Source organism: Lampetra fluviatilis, chromosome 7, assembly GCF_964198595.1.
Source record: "Lampetra fluviatilis chromosome 7, kcLamFluv1.1, whole genome shotgun sequence".
In the NCBI taxonomy this organism is placed as follows: domain Eukaryota; kingdom Metazoa; phylum Chordata; class Hyperoartia; order Petromyzontiformes; family Petromyzontidae; genus Lampetra; species Lampetra fluviatilis.
Window position 1 is genome coordinate 5,012,314 of NC_136281.1, and position 24,816 is coordinate 5,037,129.

Consider the following 24,816-nt stretch of genomic DNA (forward strand, 5'->3'; position numbering starts at 1 on the left):
GGGTACCGGCTCCGCACGTGCTCGCACCCCGCGATCAGCTGGGCGGGCACCGCCGAACAGGGCTCGACTGCGCATGCGCATCCGCGAGTATCCCCGCCCCCATCCGCAGCCGCCGCCCCTCTACGCGTACGTCACCGCCCAGTCCAGCCCCGCCTTTCCCGTCCCCGCTCTTGGCGCATGCGCACAGCCGCTCGCGCCGCTCGCGCCGCCCCGTCCCCACCCTCGATCTGGCGCGCACGCGCAGTGGAGACGTCCCGGCTCTGCTCAAGGCAAGAGCCGAGCCGACCGGAGGCCCCCCCCCTCTCAACGCAACCCCCCCCCCCCGGTAGCCCCGCCCCTCAAACTCCGCCCCGCCTGTCGCCCCCCCCCCCGCTAGACGCGCATGCGCAGTGGGTGTCTGCCGGCCATTTTGAGTAAGGCGAGGAGAGGGCGCTGGGCTGTCACTTCGCTCCCTCCTCCTCCTCTTCCACCACCGCCGCCACCGCCGCCGCGATTACTGCAACAGCAGCAGCAGCAGCAGGCGTCAGTGCACTGCCGCTCGTACTCGGTGCGATTCCTCATCACCGTCGTCGTTACGCGCCGCTCCTCGCGAAAACACAAGACGAGGACAGAAGGAGCGGCGAGACGCCGTGGATGCGAGGCCGGGCGGCCCGGGGTCGCGTCTCCTCCTCCTCGTCCTCGAGCGGTGGCAGCAGCGGCGATAACAACAACAGCAGCAGCAAGGGCGAAAGCAGCGCCGCCGACGACGAGGACGACGAGGCTTCACATAAGCCCGCTCACTTGTATTTATAATCCACATCGACCTACTGCTGCTGCTGCCGGCGGTGGCGGCGCGTCGTGCCGCGAGGAGATGACATAAACAACGAGGAAGGGGCGAGGGGAGGCTCCTGGTGTGTGTGTGTGTGACCGCCTCTCCTTCACCTTGCCTACCTGTCTGTCTATACAACGCCTGTCCTCTGCTGGGGTCCACGTACAGGCCGGCCAAGACAGAGCCGCCTCCCAACTCCTTCCGCGGCTTCGTCTCGACGCCCGCTCTCAAGTGGGTGGTGGTGGCCGGTGTCACCGCCGCCACCATCACCGACAACATCGTAACATCGTCCTCATCAACATCGGTGGTGGTGGGGGGGGGAGCCGTGTGAATGAGCGCGATGTCGGCCGAGGTGCGCCTGCGGAAGCTGGAGCAGCTGGTGTTGGACGGGCCGCGGCTGCACGAGTGCGCGCTGAGCGTGGAGAGCCTCCTCGATGTGCTCGTGTGCATGCTGGACGAGTGCAACAATTCCACGCTGAGGCGCGAGAAGAACGTCGCAGAGTTCCTCGAGTGGGGTGAGTGGTGCCGTGGGGGGGGGGGTGGCTGGGGGTTGAGAGGTTAACACGAGTTGACCGAACGACCGCGCACTGGCTGACCAAACTAATCGCACCGTGTGCCCCTAGTCAAGACAGCATTCATCATGATGATCTCCATCAAGCTGATCTCCATCCTGGATTGCTCATGCCCTACCCACCCCCATCCCGTCCTTCAGACTTCATTACTGTAATGCCCTCCCCACCCACCACTTATTACCGCCGCCGCCGCCATCCCCTTACGACCAAATCCCACGACTGTCACTTCCGCTATCATCGCTATCACAAAGATAACCACCGTCAACATTACCGGGACTATCACCACCAACATTTCCATCGTCACTACCGACATCACCGCTATTGCCTGCCAGCATCATCATTACACCACTCCCATCACCACCATTATTAACCTCCATCGCTGGAGCCATCGTTGTCGTCGTTTTATTTCGCGTGGTTTGTTTAACCCCCGCGGCGGCCGTGTGCTGTGTCGGGCGTTACCGGCCATTATCCCACCACCTCTCTTTTCCATCTTCCCTCATCGTCCTCATCCACCCCTCTGAGCACATTCGCTCGTCTGCCAGCCACCCGATGGGACTATTCTTCCACTAGCCTACGGATGCGTCTTCCATCTTGCGGACGATGGATTTCTGTGGGCGGTGTTGCCATCTCTTCATTTTTACATCCCTTGCCATACCGCCCCGAGTCCCGCTTTTTTACCTCTCACGCCTTTCCTCTATCTGCTCGTTCGTTCGTTCCTCTCATTGCTCTCCTCACCATCCTCGGACGCACTCTCGGGGTGGCCCGGTAGCGTCGCCGCCCCCTCGTCTCTTTAAACGTTCCGCCCGCTGGAGAGGTGCCACGGCTGCAGTCAGCCAAGGCCCCTTCCTCGGGGTGGAGCGCTCGCTTTGGCCTCCGCCTTTACAATCCCACGGTAAAGGCACAGAAGCCTGTGAGGCACAGGTCTGTTGGGGTGCAGCCGGTCCGACCGGGTCTGCGGTCGGAGAGACGCTGGGAGCAGTGAGTAAGAAGGTGGATGAGGGCCCTCCTCATGGTGGCACACGCCAATTTGACCTCTTGGGACAAGCGGCCTCGTGGTGTCCACTTAACGGACGCTCACACTCCTTGCCGTGTGTTATCATCGCGGTGCCCGGTCACATTGGTAGACTGGGCAATGTCCGATGATGGGTTTATGCAGGCGATAATTGGAAATGGCTGTACTGGGTTGTCTTCTTTCGGTTGGTGCTGCTACGCTTGGGATGGTCTGAGCGAGAGTCAAACTGGGACTGGCCAAATATCGCTTGACTGAAGTTGTGCAACAGTCTCTTTGTCTGGGAGAAGTTGCAATGTCATCTGATCCAAAATAAAATGAAAATGTAATTGTGTCGTCCAAAAGGTCCAAAACCGAACGTGGTTTTGTAAGTTGATCATATTGTCATCGGTAAGATGACTCCATTTTCAGTGAACTGCTCAAGTACATACGCAATGTAAAAAATACTTCCTTTGGATGTGACCTTCGCTCCCACTTTTGTGCAAAGATGTGGCCGTTAAATGAGGCTTATGTTTATTTTACTAATGCATCTGTGTTGCTATGTAATTTGGTGTCCATAAACCGGCTTTTTAGGTCATTGGCATTCCTAAGACGTGGCTTGAGCAGCTGATGAGCAAGCCAGTGCTGCCCCCACGTCAGGGCTGTGGGGAGGTACAAGGTGGCTTAATAAAAACAAGGAAGGGTGGCCTTTGATCGCTGTGACTAATGTGGCAAAGTATCAAAGCTTTAATATAATTCATGCATGGACCTGTTAATGTGCTTCTTAAACTTACTGTATATGAGTGGCATTTAAATAACATTTAGTATTGTGATTAAAACAAATTGAAGGAAAAAATGACTTGGTCCATTCACCTGGAGTGTGTCTGTGCGTCCATTAAAATTACCGTCCATCAATCATTACTCAAATCGTGTCCCATCCGTTACATTTGCAAGTGATGTTCGAAGGTCATGCAGGCGTTTTGATTGTAATGGAAGGCAGCCCTGGGGTTGACCTGTCTGTAGGGTCGGATTTTCAAGAATGTAGGAGGTCTGGGCCCGACTGCCACGCCTGAGCGAGACAGATTCCCTTTGACGTTAGTGCCTGCTGTGTTTGCACATGATACCCAAACAGAAGTTTACATGTGTGTAATAAATCCATATACTGGCCATCCACTGTAACCTTGCCCGACACAACACAGTCGGCTGTCTGATAACATTTACATGTTAGCTAACAGAAGCATGTGGTGCATTAAATTCACACGAGTCATTTCACTTTAATTTTGCTGTCGAGATTTTACATAAAAATAAAATTGCTTGAACTATCTTGTGCATGAAATATGCAGATTTGACAATGTGTAGACATTTTAAAATGTCTCAACTCGTGGGCAAACATTAACATCTTAAATGTGTTATTTGTGTTTTTTTTTTATAGATTGTAGCTTTGGAAAGTCAGTATATTAAAGTGCACCTTTAATGTGGGTGGTTGTAGTACTGAGCTGGAAGTGGGATTACAGAACGAGATGAGGCACAGACGGACTAAATCACGTGAACTCGAACTCTTTGGGTCAGGACGACATTTAGATGACATTTCTCCTGTGGTGATTGACCTCTTGTAAAACGTGCACTTTGATTAACATTGTTTGTTATTGGTCACTTAATCACCATCGGTCTGTGGCAGGTAGGTGTGTACATGTGTAATTTCTGTGCACCCCTGTAAAATTGGCACCTGACGTCAAAGTGACTTATCAAAAGCACACTTGCTCAATCTTGCACAACAGAATTGCCAAATCAAACAGCTGCAGCCGGTGGCTGTTGGTCCTCACAACTTTCATGCCAATTAGCCACCTGCGTAGCATTCCATCGCAATCATCCCAGCGTTTAGCCGTCCACCTAAACTTTGACCTTTTCATGACTTGTTTCATAGTGGGAGTTCGGCGCTGGTGACCCAATTAATCGTTGGTGTTAATTCCCCCCCTCCCCCCCAAACAAGTGTTGCGTTCATTAGAAATTTGCAAGCTCGTTGGCTTAATTGTCACGCGACTGCCAGAGGTGATTTGGAGTGTCATCAAAATGTTGCCTGCGTGTAGAGACGAGTGCAGGTACAGCGCCCCACACCAGGCCGTGTGTGCAGCGCCGAGCGTACCAAGCTGCTCCAGGGATTTCAGCAATGTCACGTTATTGGCTTCTGGCATGACAGCTGCTCCAGTACAAACGCTTCCGGTAGCTCCCCCATCCCATCTCCCCCAACCCCCTTCGATGCACAGCCTGCTCTGCTGACACAGCCCCACATTAGCAAACATCGCAGGGAGAACAGGGGGCCCAAAAGCCACTGTCTGTTCTAGCACCTCCCTTAGGACGTGAGTAAATATGCAGTTTCTTTATTAGTCCTCATTCTTTTTTTGTGAAGGGGAATGTTGCAGCATTGTTCTTCAACATGTGACCTCTTTTGCTGTTTCTTACTGCCTGATAGCAAATGCATCAGTCTGCAGACATTCACATTTTGGGTAAAATAGGTCATGTTCTATTTGCAGCAGCCAAATACATTTTTAAATTCGTCCCAATCTATGCCCATCCTGTCTTGGAGCCAAGTGGAAAATGCAAGGAATGCAAAATCTGTTTCGTGCATGTACATTCTTGTTAAACAAAGAGTATGGTGGAGGGTCTTCCCACTATGTTGGTAGCGTTGTGAATGTGGCAATGTGTTTTGTGGCACCTCTGGGAAAATGGGAGATGGGGCTTCATTGTGAAGGAAATTAGGTTCAAAAAAGAATCAATATCCATGCTGTCCTTGCAGAAGGGACCCTTCCCTCATTCCTTTAATTTATTAGCATGTGGTCCTTACTGAACGGTAATAATGATTATAATAGGGCATTGTGATAATGTATGCCTATAGTGCTTCAATAAATTATAGAGCACACTTTGCTCCTCGAATGTCTGAATGTGGCAAAACCTCAATTTAAACTCGCTTGCCTAATCATCCATTTCAGATTACAGATAACAAAGTCTTATCCGTGGAGACAATTCTAAGAAATCCTGTTTGCTTTTTATAACAAATTAGTGTTTTGGAACTAGCTTTAATTCTGGTTTAATTAAGTGAGGTGAGAAAAAACCCAACACTGAGTTCACGGAAACGTTTGAGTCTCGTTCGCTGGCTCATGTGGTTACGCTTGGCCACAGTCGTACGGGTTTGGGCGAGCGCCGGCTTGCGTCGCACACTGCCGTGCGTGTCGCACAAAATACCAGAGCGCCGATTTGTGTTTATGAGAAAATGTAAAAAAATACGAGTCTAACGTCTCTCTTACGGCATCTCTCCCCCAGTCTCATTGGGTGCAGTTCTCGCTGCCAGTTGTCACATGTTCACAACTTGACGGTGATCTTTCACCTGTCTTAAGTCATCACGGTGACACTTTCTGTTCAGATAGGTACGATATGTCCTATCGTAGCAGCGCTGAATGTAAACACAAGGGGGGAAAATGCTACTGTAAGCAGTGATCATAGCTGAACTTAGGTGAACTCTGAACAATATTTTTTTCTTAAGTTACGTACATTGCTTTTTTACCCTTCGTACTTGCACAGCATGTAGTACAAGTGCATTTTTTCGAGAAATTGCCCTTTATGGCATTCTCATAACATGCATATCAGGTCTCTGTGGACAACTAAGTACAGTAACCAATTGGCTGGAAGGTAAGTGGGCTCCATGTCGTATGTGGCATGGTGAATGAGACAATTGAAATTGGCCTTTACGGTAGTAGCGGTCACTTAGTGAGATATTACTTGACAAGCACAACAGTTGACACATTCCCTTATTCACAGTTTACATTTGTTGGTGATAATCGACTACTTTGTTATCTTTGCTAAAAATAAATAACATTTCATGATCATCTGCAGAAATTCGTATTTCTTTTGGGGTAGAATTTTACCTTTGGGTTAGACTTGTGCTCTTTTGTAGTCCATGCATAAGGTGTACAATGAACACTGTATACATTATATAAATGCTGCTTTGCGTGGCCCCAATCTTCTTCTTGAACAGGAGAGGATAATTGTTGTTGGCAAGCAGCGTTGTTTGTGGAAACATTACATTGGCCAGTTGTGCACCTGCCTGAACCCGCGCAACAAAGCCATCCCAGAGGAAGCAATAATGAAACCAAAGAGATTTAATTTATTCTTTACAACTGGTACCTACACCGCAGGATTTTGCGGAGGCTTGGCTGGCCATGTATGTCTGCACGAAAACAACATCGAGTTTGTTATGACTCGCGCGACTTTGTGTACGTGTTCATAGGCTTGCACGTTGACACGCTTTTGAGGGTCGGTTATTTGTGAGCATGTTTATCTCAGGTGAATCACCGGATGTAGAATAAACCGGTGCTCTCTTTAAGACAGGGCCTCCGTTCCATAGGGTCCGATGTACTGTATTATGAAGCATTTTCTATTCTGAGCGGCGATGTCAGCGAGTATCCCTTAAATTGCGAGGGGGGAAGGATGTGACTGAGGCTTCGTGGCTTCCTCTTCCTGCCGCCCCTCGAGTGCGGTTCTGTACGACGCACGCAGGGCCCTCTCGACTAATGGCTTCCGTGCCTTGTAGCCTTTTCTCCCACTGTCCAGCGACACAGCCTCTGCCAGATTTATTGAAAGACGCGTTTGGAGACTGGTCACTTTGGCGGTTCTTGTGTGAGGAAAGCAGATAGCGAATTGACTGCCAGCCCTGCATGCCCATTGGCAGTCGTTTTAATCTTTCATGTGTTTAAACACATTTGCTAGTTTTAATTTCAAGAGTATTACATGTAAACAAAATTGTGTGCGTTTAAAACAAGTGGTTGGACCAGTGGCACAGTGATGAACACACTGCGGTATGAACCCGTGTAACCCGAGTGAAAATCCTGGCCATTGCTCACATCAGTGGCAAGTGATATCTGAACCGGTCCTGGCTTGCCCCTCCTTTTCAACAACCCTCACTGACCAGCTTGTTGGAGTTCTAGTCAAACAACAATCATGACTAATGCATGGGGAGGCTTTCACGCAACATTGTACTGACCAAAGGGGCTGAAAATATGAAATGTTTATTGTGCCCTAGTTAACAGTGAAAAGCAGAGGTTTCATTTGTTCAGCCTTAGTCTTCCTCACAAGTACTTAAGTAGCTGTGAAACATACATTTCCGTGCATTTCTCAGACGAACTGCAGCAGACCAGTGCGTGATAAATATCATTAATATTAAGTATAGTACTACACATTCGCATTTCTTGCCCGAGTACTCCTTTTAAGCGTCCACCTGGCCTGCACGTTGCCATGACTCTACACGCAACTGAGTGGCTGACCAACAGCAGCTCGGCCATTTACCAGTTGATAATAAGCGTAACGAAGGCTGTATGTGGCGGGGTGTACTATTTTAAACCCACATGTGGTTAGCGGGGGGGGGGTGCGGCCTTTGCAGAACCAGGCGAAACCGCTGGGTAGCGAATGCCGGGGCATCGCCACTGTGACATTGATTTCCTTGCGGCTGCTGTGTCCGGCCGCGAGGGGAGACCACGGAGTGCCTGCAGCTTGCCGTCACTCCGCTTGCTTCTTGATGCCGGTCCTGTAGGGTTGACAAATAGTTCACGGTAATTGAGTGACGTCGCCGACTGACCGATTTTCCAGCAGGGGGGGTGGCGGCGGAATGGGGTTGAAGAGCGGCAGATTGAAAAGCTCTCTCCGCGGTGCACTTGGGTCCCCAGCGTGTACTGTGTAATTGATTGTTGTGTTTGCCCCCTTTCGTTGATTAAAGTGGCCCGGTGTTTTGGTAACACCTATTTGTATTATTTATCTAGCTGTTTGTAATTAACATGTGTCTCTTCAAAGGGCTATGTCAGTCGTCTTATCTGATGTTAATTTTCTTATTGTCATGTAAGTCTGGGCAAATGTATGCAGAACATGTCTGCACTTGAGACCAGTGAAGTTTGTAATTGTCATCACTTTTCTTTTACGGGATTGCCAATGCAGAGTGGCTTATTGATTATAAATCTTCAGCAATCACGGAACAGTATGGTATTAGTGAGGGTCAATTAACACACCTGACCACTCTTTGCAGTGTCCTAGCTAGAGCTTGTGATGATGAAATGGGATAATGCGCTGAAGTGACCCAACCATACTTGATCTAATATAGGAGCACTTGGGTAATTTATCCAATATTTGAATTGTGACACCATTGAAAGATTGCACTTAATTTGATCCCTTTGCTAATGGGATCATTCAGCAGCAGCATCAGTAGCAGCCTATCCGCCGTCAGTGCTTTCCTATTATGGACAAGCCCCCTGCCTTGTCGAATTATTATTACATTAATGTGCAGCAAGTAAGCAAATCCTGGATATTTTAAACTGAGCCAGCAAGGATATCCTGCCCTCGCTTCTGTGTAATAACAACCATTAATGTGGGTGGGAGCAACAGCCCTTTACAATTCACACACCCTCTCGCTGACAAATTCCAGATACCGTAACTTGCATTCTTGCCTGATGCTGAGATGCACATTCTATGCTTTGCATTTGATACCAGGGCTAGTGATTTTCTTTTTTAAATCTGGGGGTGGGGGGGGGCACGGGTACGGTGCGGCGGCGGGCGGACACCCGGTTATGGGACCGGTTCCGAAACACGGCTGGATGCTGACCGTGATCTGATATGGAGTCTTTGCTCACCAATCCCCAGCAGCAGATGTGGCTTGCACATTGCAGGTAAAAATCTCGGTTTGCACAAAATGTTGTGGTTGTTCTCCATTCCTGGCATATGGAAACTTACTGCACTAACGACTTCTGCTTATCTAGACTGAGCACTAACAACCCAGTCTCAACCAGCAATGCAAATGGATGGGCAGGAATTCGTTTTTTCAAATCTTTCCCTTTATATCCAGGCAGTTTGTATGAATGTATGTTGAACTTCCTTTGCGCCGTATGTAGTCGACCATGCTGTAGTGCTATGTCCGACTGTCCATTTCCCTACATTGTTCATTGTGCACTTCTCAATAGTTAGCTTAATTTTGTCATTGACTCTTGTAATGTATTTTTAATGTGTGATATTAATCCCCCCATTCACGGCAGCTGGAAAATTACAAATCTAAGACCTACGGGTTGCAACCCCTGCCGTGCTGTTTACACAACCATAATTTATGGGTGTGTAAGGAAAGAAAACGTCTTCTGAAATTTCAGAGTAACCCTCCTGTTACGTTTTGAATTAACATGACTGAAAACAAGCCATTGTATCACAGCCTCTAATTACTGGGATATAAATGGAGCGTGGCATTAATTGTAGATGTACACAGCCAAGCAACCCGCAGACGCGTACCATCACGCTGACATGACCCATTGCGCTCGCACTTGAACATACTCATCGGAAATCTCACACCCACCCACTGTAATGAGACTAGGCCCAGGAGTTGCTTATTAAAATAAAATAAATAATTAGATTATCACGCTTTGCAGGCTTGGGGAAAATCTAAGTAACCTTCACAGATGGTCCTCTTTATAAAAACCGACCTATGCAGGCCCACAGCTGAGGCCGCGTGTGCCTCCTCCTCCACCCTGCTATGTGAGGCGGAGAGTTGAGCTGAAGTGCTTTAAGAATGCGGTATAGGAAGCAGTATCTTTGTGCAGTGATTTAAATATACTCTTAGGTTTTTTTCGGTAAAGTCACGTGACTTTACCAAAAAAAAACCTAAGAGTATGAATCCTTGCAGTCACGAAAGCTTCAAATCTAGAATTTAAATATTGATCCATTAATCACAATGAGCACAGATGAGTCGTTGATTGTTGATTTATTGAATGCTGAATAGAGCCTGCAAAGTACTTTTTGTAGTGTTGATCAGTAAAACAAGGGTTTTCCCAGAGACGCTTTAAAGTTTAAATGAACAATTTGTCTCTTGCAGGTTATTTATACATATCTGAGATATTGTGTAGCTATAACCATATCAGCCGGAATGTGGCCAAAATCGTCATATCTCTCAGTGCTTGGATGGGTGATCACCGTGCAAGCCAGGTTGTCATAGGCTTCTGTGGGGCCAAGCGGTGATCAGCAGAGGGCAATGCAGTGAATGCATTGTTATACTGAGCTTCTGCTCCCACATCTATACTCCCCGACTTCAACAACATTCACTACTGACCAGTGAGGTCAGTGGTGGTCAAATTAACCTCACAACTCGGCTGGCCCTCAACTAGCAGTGGATTGACAAAAGAGCTGTAAATGTAAGGCATAGTGTACTACTTTACCATAAAAAGTGGGCCTAAATATAGCTTCGAGCAGTTTTATAATTTTTAGAAAGCTAATCCTGCAAGTTGATTTTGAAAAATTGCAGTGCTGCAAAGTAGCACTTAGTGTGCACTATTTTGTGTTTCCGGTGCCATGATTTCGTGTCGTTATGAATTCGGTTCCATGTTCCTGACGGTGTGTGGCACTCCGGTGTTTGGCGGTGCTCGTACACCGTAATACCGCAGCATGTGCGTCGCATTTGTTAGCGTCGAGACAACGACGCCCATGTAGTCATCGACCTGAATTTGAAACCCAATGAGGAACAGGGAGTTGAGCTGAAGTTTGCTGAGCACACGTTTGTGCTGCGCGTCAATGAGATAATTATTTGTTCGGACTTTGAGACGAGCAGTGTCTGGCCATTTACATTGTTAAAACGTCGAATCGTGGCATCTGCATGAGCCGCCAGGTATTCGTGTGAGAGTGTTTGAGTAACATTCCACGTGTGTTCTGTATGTGCAGCCCACTGGATCACATTCGAGTGGCCCCCTTGCATTAAATGACCTCTGCTTTAGCCACATTGAATGCAATTACCTGTCCTCGCATAAAAGCTGTGTGTATATTTCATCCGTTTGCATTTGTACCCTTTGCAAAGTCTGTGCATTTGCTCATTACTGAAATTATTGTGGCCGGTGCTGCTTACTCGGAGGAAAGGCAGTTGTCCAAAACAGTTGTTCTTTCCTCCATTAATAGTTTAGATTTTGATCAGCAGATGATAATTATCAAACTTTGTTTTTTCTACCCCTTAGTGTTGTGTAATTCACTTTCTCTTCTTGTGACGGTGTAATCCTCAGCACTGTGGAAGTTCCTAACGGGGACAAGGTTTTTCAAATGTTCTGTTTGAGTTGTTTCACTCTGCATAGAGTTCAGGATAGCATAATTTACCATTGTGGCTAATCACCTAACACCCTGAGTGGATACACCCTGCTGTTAGATAGTCAGTCTTTACGGAATTTAACAAAAAAATAATGTACAGTAACTTTACAAACTTTGGTGCTGCGTTGGATTAACACTACAAGTAAAATGGAGCCAAAATGCCTTCCTGCGGAGTTGAAACGTGTGCACTACGTTACATTTTTCAGAAATCGGCTCGGCTAGGGATTGTGCCTATATATAGTGTAGGCAGGCGGCATTATATCATTGACTGGGGGGGGGGTGGGTGGGGAGCGTCCACAGTGCTAAGTGCAGGAAAGGGGGGGGCGGTATGAGGTGGTTCCAGCAGAGAGTCTGAGGCGGCTGGGATTGACTGGAAAGAGACTTCAGGACCCCTGTTGTTTAAGAGTAGGAACTGCTGAATACTGCACATCTTCACGTCCCATGGGGTGGGGGGGGACTCCTTTTGGCCAGCTCGGCAAAGATGAGCCGGCGATGAATTAGATGCACATGGGGTGTGCTTGACGTTCACGATGCTCGTCTACATTGCGTTGCCAATGATACGAATCATTACTTTGTTTTGTGTGCGTGCAAAAATGTAAACTGACCGATTTTTGTTATCAGAAGTTACCTCGACGGCTGAAGTAAATTAATGTTATTTTGATGGATTGACTTTAATATCTGCTCAATGAAGACAACTCTCTCAACATACCCCCCCCCCACACCACCGCCCCACAACCCCCCCTCCCCCCCTACAAATATGGACCGGGTTTAAAATGTGTCCAGCTGTTTGCCGTTAAAGCTGTGATGGAAAAACGGTCGACAGTTGTAAATCTGAGCGAGGGTGGCTCGCGTGCAGCGGGGTTAATCTGGCTTTAGTAGCGCTGCCCGGCCGGGTTGTGGGAAACGGACATGTGGGTTCGGCACGAGGCATTGGCGGCGGTGGTGGTGGTGAGGGGCGGCGGCGAAGCTGGTCGAGGTCGCCCTCCCGCTCGCAAGGCCCAACCGGAAGTATTAGGCACGTCCCGCCGTTTCCTGCGGCGCGGATATTCCCTCTTTTGTGTTTGCAGCACAGGGCATATTGACCGTGAAGTTGGGGATGGGGTGTGCCACAGCGAATGGCATTGGGGCGGGGGAATGTTGGCGCAGGCACCAGCCACACTGGCGCATGCACACATCAGAGCCACGAAGTGACCTGTACGTTGTGTCCCGTAACCTGTCGCTGCTTCATTGATATCCGCTTGCTTGAATATAACGTAACGTTTTACTGCCACCCTTCTCGGAATAGATGTTGTACAATATAACTTCAGACTACAGACCTTTAACTTTTTGGATGCAAAGGCCAAATATTTATGATCCAATCGGGTTTTCATTGAGAGAAATTGCTTTATATGTGTGCCGCACTGTAGCAGCAGTGGGATTTCCTGAAATCGGGCCCAATTCATGGGGTTGTTGACAATTGCTTTGGTTTTATGTGGTGCAGCTGTAAATGCTGTATAAAATGACCTCAACTTCGCATGTGTTATGAAATCTGGCGTTGGGCAATATGCATGTGATGATTCAACGATGACAATTTATTTGTTTGTATCTAATATATTGATCAAATCGTGTGTGAGAGAACCGATTATTTACAATGTATGCAAACCATTGTACCTTTTAGGCTAATGAAACAAATGATACAGAGGGCGGTAATTTGAGACCGCAGAAACAAGGCTTAAACTAGTTTACTCTTGAATCTATTCAAAACCCAGAATCGTGATGATTTGTTGAGTGGTGGTGGGGCTGGAGTTTGCCGAGCGGTCCATTGACAAACTGGATGTTTGGCAGGGATTGGCCGAACGTGACGTGCATACGCGTAAGGGACAGGTGCCAGCTGTCAGTGCGCGGCTTCACCTGTATGAGATTGGTAAGCAGCTGTTGAGAAAGGCCTCGTTTGGACAATGGCTGTGCGTGACTCACGATTGCCAAGGGTATTGTGTAGTTACTGTGTCCTCCGTTTCTAACAACGTTAGTGCCACGTGTTGGGGCGCACACGGCTCAACGTTGATTTTACATCCCCGTTACTCCCTGGAAAAAAAGTCGGATAAGAGCACATAATTGATATGCGGAGTAGAACTTTATAAATTTGTAGGCTAAGATTAATTGTCATTTGCTGAATTAATTTGAAATTGAGGTTAAATATGTGGTTATTGCTTCAAAATTAAGAGAAAGATATACAATTCAAATTGGTTTTATAGAGCCCTGTAATGTGGTCAGGCGGGGATGGAGGTACAGTAATTTGCACGCAGTGCTATGAATCCAGCAACCTGAGTTAGATTCACATCCATGTCTAACATGAGTGGTGAGATTCACATCCATGCCTAACATGAGTGACGAGTTAAATCTGGACTTAAGGTACTCTGATTTCACAAGCTGACCCTGACCAACCTGGTCAAGTGAAGTCAACCAACCATTACCGACACTGCGTGGTGGGCGAGACCTTCATTCAGGAGTGGATTTGACGAAGGGCTGTAAATTATTATAAAAACGTGAACACATCTCGACACAGTCCAAATAAGGCAATACGTTTGTCTGATCGTGTTGAAAGTGGTCACATGTTGACTGGTTTGCCTATAATATCCACGCATGAGCGGTGGTGGATGGGTGTTTTAAAAAAATGCTTTTGTTTGGTGCTCGAAGCAGCCTCTTTTCTAAAACATGTTTATCCACTTGACAGCAGCTGCTGTAGCAGAAAATGGCTTCTCCCCGACTCCTTGGGGCTCACGCTTTTTGGGCCGTTGATCGTGCGCTGCTTGTTCGTGCAGTTTCAGCACAACGCGTAAAGCCTGCTCACACTCCTGGGTGTTTGCTGCACGTCCACTTGCCTTTCCGGTGTGCCAAATACACTTCTTTTGCACCATACGTAGACAACCGTGCTGACAGGAAGTGTAGGGGAAGGACAACAAACTAACCACAGACGCAGTTCTGAAGAAATTAGTTTTCAGTCTAGATTTAAAAGTGCATATCCCCATTGGCTTCCGAATATCGGCAGGAAGAGCGTTCCAGACGGCTGCAGAAGCGCATGTAAAAGTGCGCGTTTCTTGTATCGAATTGATCATTTCCAATTGCTCTGAGGCAATAGCATCATTATTACTACTGTAGATTTACATACATCCACCGCAAAAGCAATATATCTGTGCAGTAATACAATTGATTCACGTCTTCTCCTTTTACGTAATTTCACAAATACGTCGTCGCTTTATTTATACCTCGACCTGATTTCCATCACCCCAAGCCGCCACACTTCCGTCGCTGACAGCATCCGTCCATTCTCGTATCTGTCGCCTCAGCCTTCAACTCCGCCTACCCTGTACATGAACTACTTTGCGTCGCGCATAAATAAATGTGTTGTACTGTAGAGTACAAGAAAATATTTACGTAGGGTATTTTGCTGAATATAGTGTACTGTCACTTATTTTATCCTCTGGAATTTGTGTTAACGTTTACTGCCGTACACTATTGTTGTGTACAGTATTTTTAGTAACTTTACGGAACGTTGTGGGTATGTTTAGGATGAAAATGCGCGCATTAACACAGAGCTGCACCATAACCTCTGTTGTCTTTGTTTATCTCTCGTGGAGAAATTGCTTTGATTTACGTCGTTTCGATTTTGGTCCCACCTTTGACGACATTAACCGGGGTATAATTCTACTTAACTCAATTCGTGATACTGAATTGTCACAGTTCAGCCAGATGTGGAGGGAAAGGAGTCCATTGCACACCTAGCAATGAGGCGCTATCGCTCCTAGGCTAATGTGCATTGCAGAGTTATTCGTGGCAGTAATATATTTAGCTTTATTTTGTGTATTCCCATACGCAACGAGGAGTTAAATAAAGTGTTCCTTTTTTATATGTTTGGAATACCCACATTGTAAGGCGCGGAGGAGAGGTTGGTGGCAGGAACCTGTCGGATCTGTTTTGCATGCACCGATCCGCAGGGGTTCACAACTCCAGTCCTCACGGGCTGAAAATCCTGCATGTGTTATCAAATGACTTCAAATATTTTAACTGCTTAAGAGTTGAAAACAATGAAAAGAGATCAAATTCTTTACTCTTTGGTTCTTTCGGTAAAGTCACGTAGATGGAAAATTAATAGATCACGACACAGTTCTCCTGCTGTGTTTGTCTGATGACGATTGCTTGTATTGCGATCGAAACGTCGTGATCTATTAATTTTCTACCTACGTGACTTTACCAAAAGAACCAAAGAGTATGGATTCCTGCAGTCACGAAAGCTTAAAATCAAGATCTAATTCTTTAAAATACTATTTTAAATTGGCTTCGATTAAATAGAGAGCTCTTATTTCGGCAAAACCAAAAGATCAAGAAGAGACATGTTTTTTCGAATTCGATACGAAACTCAATATTTCAAGAGCAGAAATAGATGTATGTGAATACTACATGCATACATTACGTCACGAAGCAGTCGGCAAAGAGCTGCATGCGTACATCCGGAGCCGCAGGTTGCCGATCCCTGTGCTAGACCAATCACTTTAGAATGTGGGAGGTGGAGCTGTTAGAACCTGCGCAGTCGATGGCTGGATTAACTTAACGGTGGGCAGGAGGAGCCTGCTGGCGACTCCAATCCAATACCCTTCGTTTAAGCATGCGAAAGCCCGTTGAGGTACACAGTATTCTTAGGAGGGAGACCCGGTGAACCATCATGAGTGGTGGTGTCAGAACGGTGCATAAAATCCGCCGGTAGAAAAGAAGCCAATCGTTTGGGGGGGATGATGTGTTGGCGGCGGTTCGCAAGCAACAAATAAGAAGAAAACTCAACACGTTTGTCAGTAAGACTTTGTCCTTGAAAGGAAAAATACCTCGGATACATTAGTGGAAGGCGCCTTACAAATAGATGACGTTTTGTGCAAGGCCCTTCATAGCATGTAAAAAATAGACGAGAAATGGATCAAAACCTGGAGAAATTTTATCTTATGCTCACAATAAAAGCATTCAGAGTTTTGTGTGAGAATCTATTTTTTTTGCTTGCCATATTTTTACGGTGCCTGTGAACACAATCACTTAGAATGTGCCCAATTTGCCTCAGCAGGGTTGAATCTGGATAGAGCTCGAATGCGCAATCACAAATCATAGAACAAGTGTCTTGGCTGAAGCGGAGCTACGTTTCGGCAGGCAGCAGTGCAGCAACATCAATTGTACTGTAGCATGTTCTAAAGTCTACTCTCTTTCACCAGCCCACACTGATCAGTGTGGTGAAGTATGGTCAAATAACCAAGCCCCGTTTAGAATGAAGAGGCCCTGATCCAACAGTGGTTTGACAAAAGAGCTGTGCATGTACACTTGTACGCACACGTTTTGTACATGATTAGTGCAAGTGACCTCTGCAGCCACTAGAGGTGTTTCAATACAAATGTAAAGAAAAAAATAATGCTTTCTTGAACCAAATAATTCTTAAATCATTAGTCCTTAGAACTAGGCCTATAACAGTTGCCACCTTCATGGTCTAATGAATTGTTACTTTCAAGAATCTATTTTTTTCTCCCCACATTTATGGGATTGCTCAGAATGATGCTGCACATCATTTTCAGATTCATCCGATTTGCTCGGTGGGTGGAGGTTTAGTGACAGACAGTAAAGCTGTGACATGCATCTCCCAATAGCTTAACGGTGGCTTATACAGAGATCTGGTTGTACTCCACTCAGGCTGTCTAATATTGCTTTTGACCACATTTGTGGTGAAATTTAAAAGTGAATTGTACGTGGGAAGACGATAACAACACATTCCCTGGAATTAAACTCGAGCCGCGGGGTTGGTTTGCTCTAATCTAGCTTCCTCTTATCGCTATGTGCCAGCTGTAAAGCTGCCCTTGCAGCTCCTCCGAGTACATTCCTCTTGCTGCTCAACTTGGCTCCATTTACAGCCAAACACAAAACTTGTTTGGGCCTATGTTGCGTTTCGCATCCTAAAGAAGAAAAGTTGCGCGCGTGACCTTTTTATCTGGTTCTCTGGAACACATTATGTGGCTGCAATGCACAGAATGTTTACAGTAGCTTGTAAGCACATTGCAAGCTTTTCTCCATGCGTTTCTTTTACTGACACGTCATGCATGTGCTCTTCTGCCACGTCTTAAAAAATATTTTGCATTCATAAATGAGCATATTTGAAGGTGAAGGTATTTGTTTACACAAACATGAATTCCCAAAAATTCACAATATGCCATTGTTAATTGAAAGGACCCGCTTTAATTATGTTTACCTTAATTTAAACTGTAACAAAAGCCTAGCTTTCTCAGTCCACAACTGAGTGTTTGTGTTCACTTCACACGAACATTGATTGGTCAGTACCGAGCATCAGCACCAATCGGATCATGGGAAGGCACGTAGCAGTTTCCTAACACTGGACAGTTTTACATGGCCCCTAAAACAGCCTGCACACTGAAGGCTTCCTAGTTCAGGTTTGGCCCAAACTCGATCTTGCAGGGCAGAGCTGCTCAGCGTCTTGAGGTGAGACGAATGTGATTCGGACTATGGCAGTTCACGGAGAGTAAGTGCTCCAATCTTTTGAGGTTATGATACATTCCCATTCAGAGTCAAAATCAATGCTCTAGTGAGCATTGGACACTGCTCCTCTCCATTGCCTCCCCGGGGTGCATGGTGGGAATTACGTATTCCTATGGCAGAGGCGATTGTTGTCAGTAATGCTCCACTATGGCTGTCGTATCTTTTGCCTTTTTTTTGCTGAGAGACGAATCGTCTCGCTTGTTAATCCATGTTGCGAGATGGGCTGGGCGCATGACACTAGCCGTGACGTGGAGTTGTTCCAGGAACGTTGCACTGTGCCGAGTAAATCTCGCAGGCCGAGCGCCGGACATAACTGGCCCTGGCATGACTCCCCTGAGATAACAAAACTGGATTCCCTTTGACTGTGCTAAATATAAAACTCGTAGGCGCAAGTTGTCCTTTTTAATTATCAAGAGTTTTCTCACCCAGCACCTTCAGAATGTTTCAGCTTTCTTTTCAAATGTTTCTTTGGTATGTAACTTTTTGCTGTGACAGTGGAATTCTTGAGCTTTTAATAATTTGTGGCATAATTCGTTTTGAAAATTCAAAACATTTGCTTTCCCTAAAGCACATGTATGTTTTATTAAACCTCTGATTAGAAACTTAGCGCTTATTTGTGCAATAAATAGTTTTTTGCAAGGGACACTTGAAAAAGTAGAATGTGCAACAACACCAAAAATTCAACAGTAAGCTACATATTTGTTTGCCTGCCTACTTGCTAGTCTGACATGCCTGCCTACCAGCGTGCCTGGCTGATTGCCTTCTTTCTATTCTGCCTGCCTTTCTGCTTACCACCTACATGTCTCCCTGTCTAGCAGAGATGATGGTTAGTCTGCCGGCTGGCTGTGTGGAGTAGTAGCTGTTTGAGTGGCCGGCACAATGCTCGACTGCAATTATAAACTTTTTTTTTTATCAATAATGCCCACTGAGCTCTAGCTCTTTTACAGAAATTACCTGGCCACAAATTATAGCTCAACGAAGTGGCTTATCACGGGGAAATTTATAGCAGCCAAATACTCAAAACGCATGTTGATTTTAAATGTGGAGGGAAAAATCAGAGGACTGGAGAAAAATCTACACGACCACGAGGAGAGACGCATACAAACTTCACATATACAGCAGGCGTCGAGGTCTGGATCGAACCCACGATGTCCTGTATACGAGGCGAGGTAGTTAACATCTCGCCACCATGGCGTCCTTGCTTGACCCCTTATCACCCATTTCTTCGAAGAGTACGGTTAAGCATGCCGAAGCGCTTCGCAGGCCTTGCGAGTGAGCAATAATATAAACACAGAACTATACTCAGTTTGGTGTAATGTGCGGCATTTCAACCTCTATTTACAACAGCGGTGGCCAACTGGCGTCTCTTGAGCCGTACGCGGCTCTTTAATCCACCACATGCAGCTCTATTGATGGAGCATAACGTAGAACATACTATCACAGTAGCAAAGAATAATGAATATCTCCCATGCTGTGCCAAGAACTGTCAATACATACACACTTATATTTCCACTTGGCTCTTTGGAGAACTCGTGGGTACTTGTTGGTTCTTGGTCTGTTGCAGGTTGGCCACCCCTGATGTTTAGTATACATACAGTTTTCCCTCGTTGTTTAAGAACTTGCTATCGGCGATTTTTGCTATCCGCCAATTGTATCAGGAACTCTACGAAATTTGCTGTTCACAAGCACCTCCAGAACGTATCCCTCGCGAATAACGATGGAATACTGTACAAACCAATCGTTACACCACTTCTGTGCCTCGTTTTCTATAATATAATGTTTTGTCTTCCTCTTTCTGATAAATATAAACATCACTGTACTATATAAGTTCCAGTTGTGTACAAAATGTATACACTGGTACTGTAGCAATCCTTAAATTTGTATAATTGCACTGCTTTAAATTTACTCTTTGGATATTGTCACATAATTCATTATGTAATTGTTCTGGCGGGGTTGTATGTGTACAAGTGGAGTGCGTTCTCCCGAGACTATTAATACGAATTGGCTGCAGACTTGCACACATTTAGAGACTTAACATGCGGCACGAGGTGCGTTGTAACACACCTGATCGTTCTGCAGTGTAAGGAGGCATTAATGGGGCTAAGGGACGCATGTGGAGCTCACTTCTCCCAAGTGCAGATTTTTATGAGCTGCTCAGTGCTTTGCTTTCTTGAGCATGCGAGTAATGAAGCCGGAAGTCAATAGAATACCCACCAAGGTCACATGATGTGCGACTTGTTAGCACGAGTATTTTCTTATGTTTAACACGTGAAAATGTTCATGCCCAAAGTCAAGTAGTTACATATTTAAGCTGCAGCACAGCCCAGTGGTTAGAGTGCTCCGTTGTGGAGGCGGTTTTGCAGTCAACTGTTCGATTTCCTCTGCCGCATTTAAGTTTGTGCGGGATCACAGCGAAGAATGGTTTCTCCTCGACAGATGATGTTAACGACTGTGACGTAATTATTTAGCAGACAAGTCGCTTTTGCCCATGTGTGATAGCCGTAATAACTTGCTTGAAAATCAATTGAAGCCAAAAAACTTTCCTATCTGTTCTTAACTGCACTGCTATGGAGAAGTAATAATCTTGGCGAGAGCTCATCTGTTTTCATAAAATAGCTTGCGTCATGTTGAAATGCAGGTAATCCAAGTAGAACATGGTTACTGCATGGGTTGGTATGCAGTGCGTTTCAAGGATTGGCAAGTGTCTTGTGCAAATGCATCTTGTTGGATGGTGTCGGCCCCACTGGGACGATGTGAGAAGGGCCGAGCCGATGGTGTGGAATGGCTCATAAAGCTTCCAGACAAGATCTGAGACGTGCCAGAATTGCCCAAGACCATTCCTGGATCTATGAGCCTGCTTGCCAGTGATCGTGTGAACTTAGCATGAAGAGGATCAGAAGGCATCTTCATGCCAATTGATTTATTTTGGCCAGCCAGAGTTTAGAGCGGTGGAGTCTGGCCTGCAGCTTCTTGATCTCTCAATTTGCCTAGTGGTCAGGAGCTAGTTTAAGTTTCTGTAACAGTATGTAGCACTGTGCAGAATCATATTTTTTCAAGCCTTCACTTGGCTGCTGATGTAAATTATGTAAGCTGTGTTATAAAATGCGTTCAACTTTTACTTTGTGGATTATAGTCAACTTGCAATAAAAACATGGCATTCCGACCACAATAATGACCCTCAATAACGTTAAATAAAACTATATTTAGCCTGTGAATACGCGAGTGTTAAATGGCATCTTTCACGGTCTGGACCATTAGCGTAAGAGCATGCACCTGTCGTGCAAGCTACGCGCATCCCGTTTCCCCGTTGCCACCGCTGCCGTGCCCTGCAACGTCACGAGCCTCCATGATTTTGGCGTTAGGAGTTTCATCATCTGGCCCTGGATCAACCTTGAAAATGGCAGGCGCTAAAACGGCACACGTTGCGCGCGGCGAAGGTGGAGGGCTGGGTGCCTCGCCGCGGGCTGGCAACACCGGCGCGAGGCAGCAGTTTGTGGCGACGTGCCCACTCCCACCCCTCACACGCCCTCTTACAGAAGCGGTTTCCTCCTCGCATTGGCCAAGAGCTAACCCAGAGTGCTCTGTGCCCGCGTTTTGTGTCCTTCACGTGGGAAGCTGTCGTGCAGCGGTTGGCGTGCTGCACTTCGCGCCCGGTGACCTGAGTTCGATTCCTGCTCACGGCCAACATCAGTGACGATTATCTGAACTGGTTCTGGCCTGCCCCTAGATCGACTCAGCCTCAAATGAGCATCTGGTGCGGTGTGTGAACATTGCCGCTGGGGAGCCAAAGGCTGCCAGGTGTGGTTCTGGCCACGCAACCCTCTCGTGTGTCATGCTGGCCTAAATAGGTGCTCCCTAACAGCACTTGCTCCAACTGTCTGTGAAGGCAATATGGGGGATATTGGTCTTGTCCTTCACACGCACTGGCTTGAGTGGGATTGCTGAAGTTCGTATGGGTGTTCCATGTTATTCAGCTCAATAAACCTCCACCCATCTTGGAAATAGGTCACCACGGTCAATGCCAGTGATGCAATCACACTTTACCGATAGCTTCCTTTGGCTAGGTTCCTGCAGCTATTGTAAATTTGACTCTTGACCTCCAAGGTCTACTATCACAGTCTCCCACCATCTGGGTTTAGGTCTGTTGCACTTTCGATATGCGAGGGACCCCAGTTATAATCACATCATCACCATGTATGTGTAGAAGAGGACTCTTGACACCAGGGAGGATTGCAGAACCAGACAGAGACCAGGGTTGATTACTCTGGGCTGCTTGCCGTTTATTCTCCACTCTATCCATGCTCCCTCACCCCACACTTAGCCCCGTGGCTGGTGCTCGCTACACCCCATCCCTTACCCCTTTCCCGACTCTCTCTCTCTCTCGAGGCTACCCCTTTGTCTCCACACACAGCCCCCCTCTCTCGGCCGGCCCGGGACCTCTTCACTCCGGTTCTTCCTCTCTTTTTCTCCTCCCCTCTCTCTCGAGGTCCCCGTTTTATCCCCTCTGCCTGGGCTGCTCCCTTCTGCCAGGCTCCCCCTTTAGTGGACGTCTCTCTCGACCTCCCCTCATGCCTCGACCTTCTGCCACTCCCCTCTTGGCTTGCCCCCCTTCCTGCGCTCGCCGTACTCCTCTGCATATGTTGTTACCTTCTGCTTGGTCTCAGACCCCTAGGTGCCTGGTTTGGTAACCTCTGTTGTGCACAAATCTATTCTAATCTAATTTATTGTTAATTTTACCAGGTAAGATCCACTCAGAAGCGACCTGGCCGCGAATGATCGCTCGACGAAGTGGCTTACCGTGTGGAAATGTGTAGCAGCCAAATACTCTAAACGCACGATTCTAAATGTGGAGGGAGAAACCGGAGGACCCGGAGAAAAATCCACGTGACCACTGGGGGAACATGCAAACTCCAAATATGCAGGCGTCAGGGTTGGGATCGAACCCACGACCTCCTGTATGTATACCAGGCGAGGTAGTTAACATCTCGCCACGGTGGTGCTGCCCCACTTTGTCGCAACTATTTATCTTCTTGTTTATATCGTCAATGCTTTCTTGCCACATTATATTCATTAGTAACAGGTGCTGTAGCTTGCCCATTGTTTAGCCCCTGTATAAACGAGTCGTTACTTTAATCGTGTTATAAATGCTGACGCCTGCTAATTAGATGCTAATTAGGCCTGTCCGTGTTCATTCATTTTGTACATAATAAAATGTAACTAAGTCAGTGATGGCATGTTGCAATCGTTTTATTTTTGAGATTAATATTTATTGTAGCATCTGGAAACATTCTGTCTAAATTAAGTTTGAACAAGTGCTTCATACAATTCTAAAGTGTCCTGACATGAAATGCTATTTAGAAAGAGACAGCTGGTATGTTTTACTTGTGTTCTTTGCCACTGGGTGTACTATCTAAACACAATGTGGGGAGTTATATGCTTCGCAATTATTACATTTCACATGGCAATGATGCTGCTTGAGTAACAGTGTTTATTGTTTGCGCAGTATTTCAAACTGGCTGCGCATTTATAAGAAACGTGATGGGTGCTCTAGGACCTCAACATTATCATAAACTTCACATAAACCAAAGTCATTGTAAAATCTAGATTTGAAGCTTTCGTGACTGCAGGAATCCATTCTCTCTGGTTCTTTCTGTAAATATTCTTAGTTTTTTTCGATAAAGTCACGTAGGTAAAAAAATTCAATAAAAATAAATTAAATCACGACGTTTCGGAGGCAACACAAGCTTTCGTCTTCAGGTGGAACCGTCACAGCAAAATTACTGTATCAAGTGATACAGTAATTGTATCAAGTGAAGTAAAATTACTGTATCAAGTGATACAATAATTGTATCAAGTGAAGTGAAGTAATTTTGCTGTGACGGTTCCACCTGAAGACGGAAGCTTGTGTTGCCTCCGAAACGTCGTGATTTAATTTATTTTTATTGAATTTTTTACCTACGTGACTTTATCGAAAAAACCAAAGAGTATGGACCGTTGCAGTCACGAAAACTTCAAATCTTTCTGTAAAGTCACGTAGGTGTTGCAATCGAAACGTCGTGATTTGTATTTTATTTTATACCTACGTGACTTTACCGAAAGAACCAGAGAGTATGGTGATGATTGCTTGTGTTGCAATCGAAACGTCGTGATTTATTTTCATTGTAAAATCCCAACACCAGCACCTGACTCTTTGTTCCCAGTATATAATCTTACTCAAAAGTGGCATATTTAAATCTAACGAAATTATTTCCTCATCCTGTGAATCATCTATAGTTAAGCAGCAACAACAACATGGTAATTCTTAGGGAGTCAAAAATAATTACCCTGTTCATTCATTATTGAGTCCCTGTGCTAATTGTAGAATTACCAAACACATCTGGAGCGGTGGGGGGTTAGCGGAGGTGTTAAGAGGGTTGGTGGTGGTTTGTCTAATACGCGTAGAGCCAACCGCAACGAGGAGCAATCCCTCTTAACTCCCGCGTTCGAACTTGTGCCATGCCGACACTGAACCCCACACACGGCTGGATCACAATGGCTGGTTCAGGGTCCGCCATGGCCGGCTCCGTTGCCAGGTTTTTCCTGACCCCACCCCCCAGGGGTGTGTGCCCAGGATTAGGGCAGCGTGCGTCACACTGCCGGCGGGTTGGTTTGGCGACGGAGCGCGCGCTGCTCCTGCACACGTAGCCACTTGGAATTGAATTCACACAGCGCATCCATTTGTAGCCTTGCCGCGAAAGAGTGCGTGC

The 24,816-nt window shown here is 46.5% G+C and overlaps 1 protein-coding gene across 4 annotated transcripts in view; it reads left to right on the plus strand.

The window, feature by feature from the left end:
- Positions 1 to 397: 397 nt before the first annotated feature.
- Positions 398 to 24,816, plus strand: part of LOC144933471 (serine/threonine-protein kinase MRCK alpha-like) — an 85,552-nt gene continuing 61,133 nt past the window's right edge. For all 4 annotated transcript variants that reach the window (XM_078858265.1, XM_078858266.1, XM_078858267.1 and 1 more), the window contains exon 1: positions 398 to 1,323. In XM_078858265.1, the coding sequence (XP_078714391.1) occupies positions 1,140 to 1,323 (184 nt within the window). In that variant the 5' untranslated portion in view covers positions 398 to 1,139. The remainder of the gene's footprint in view (positions 1,324 to 24,816) is intronic.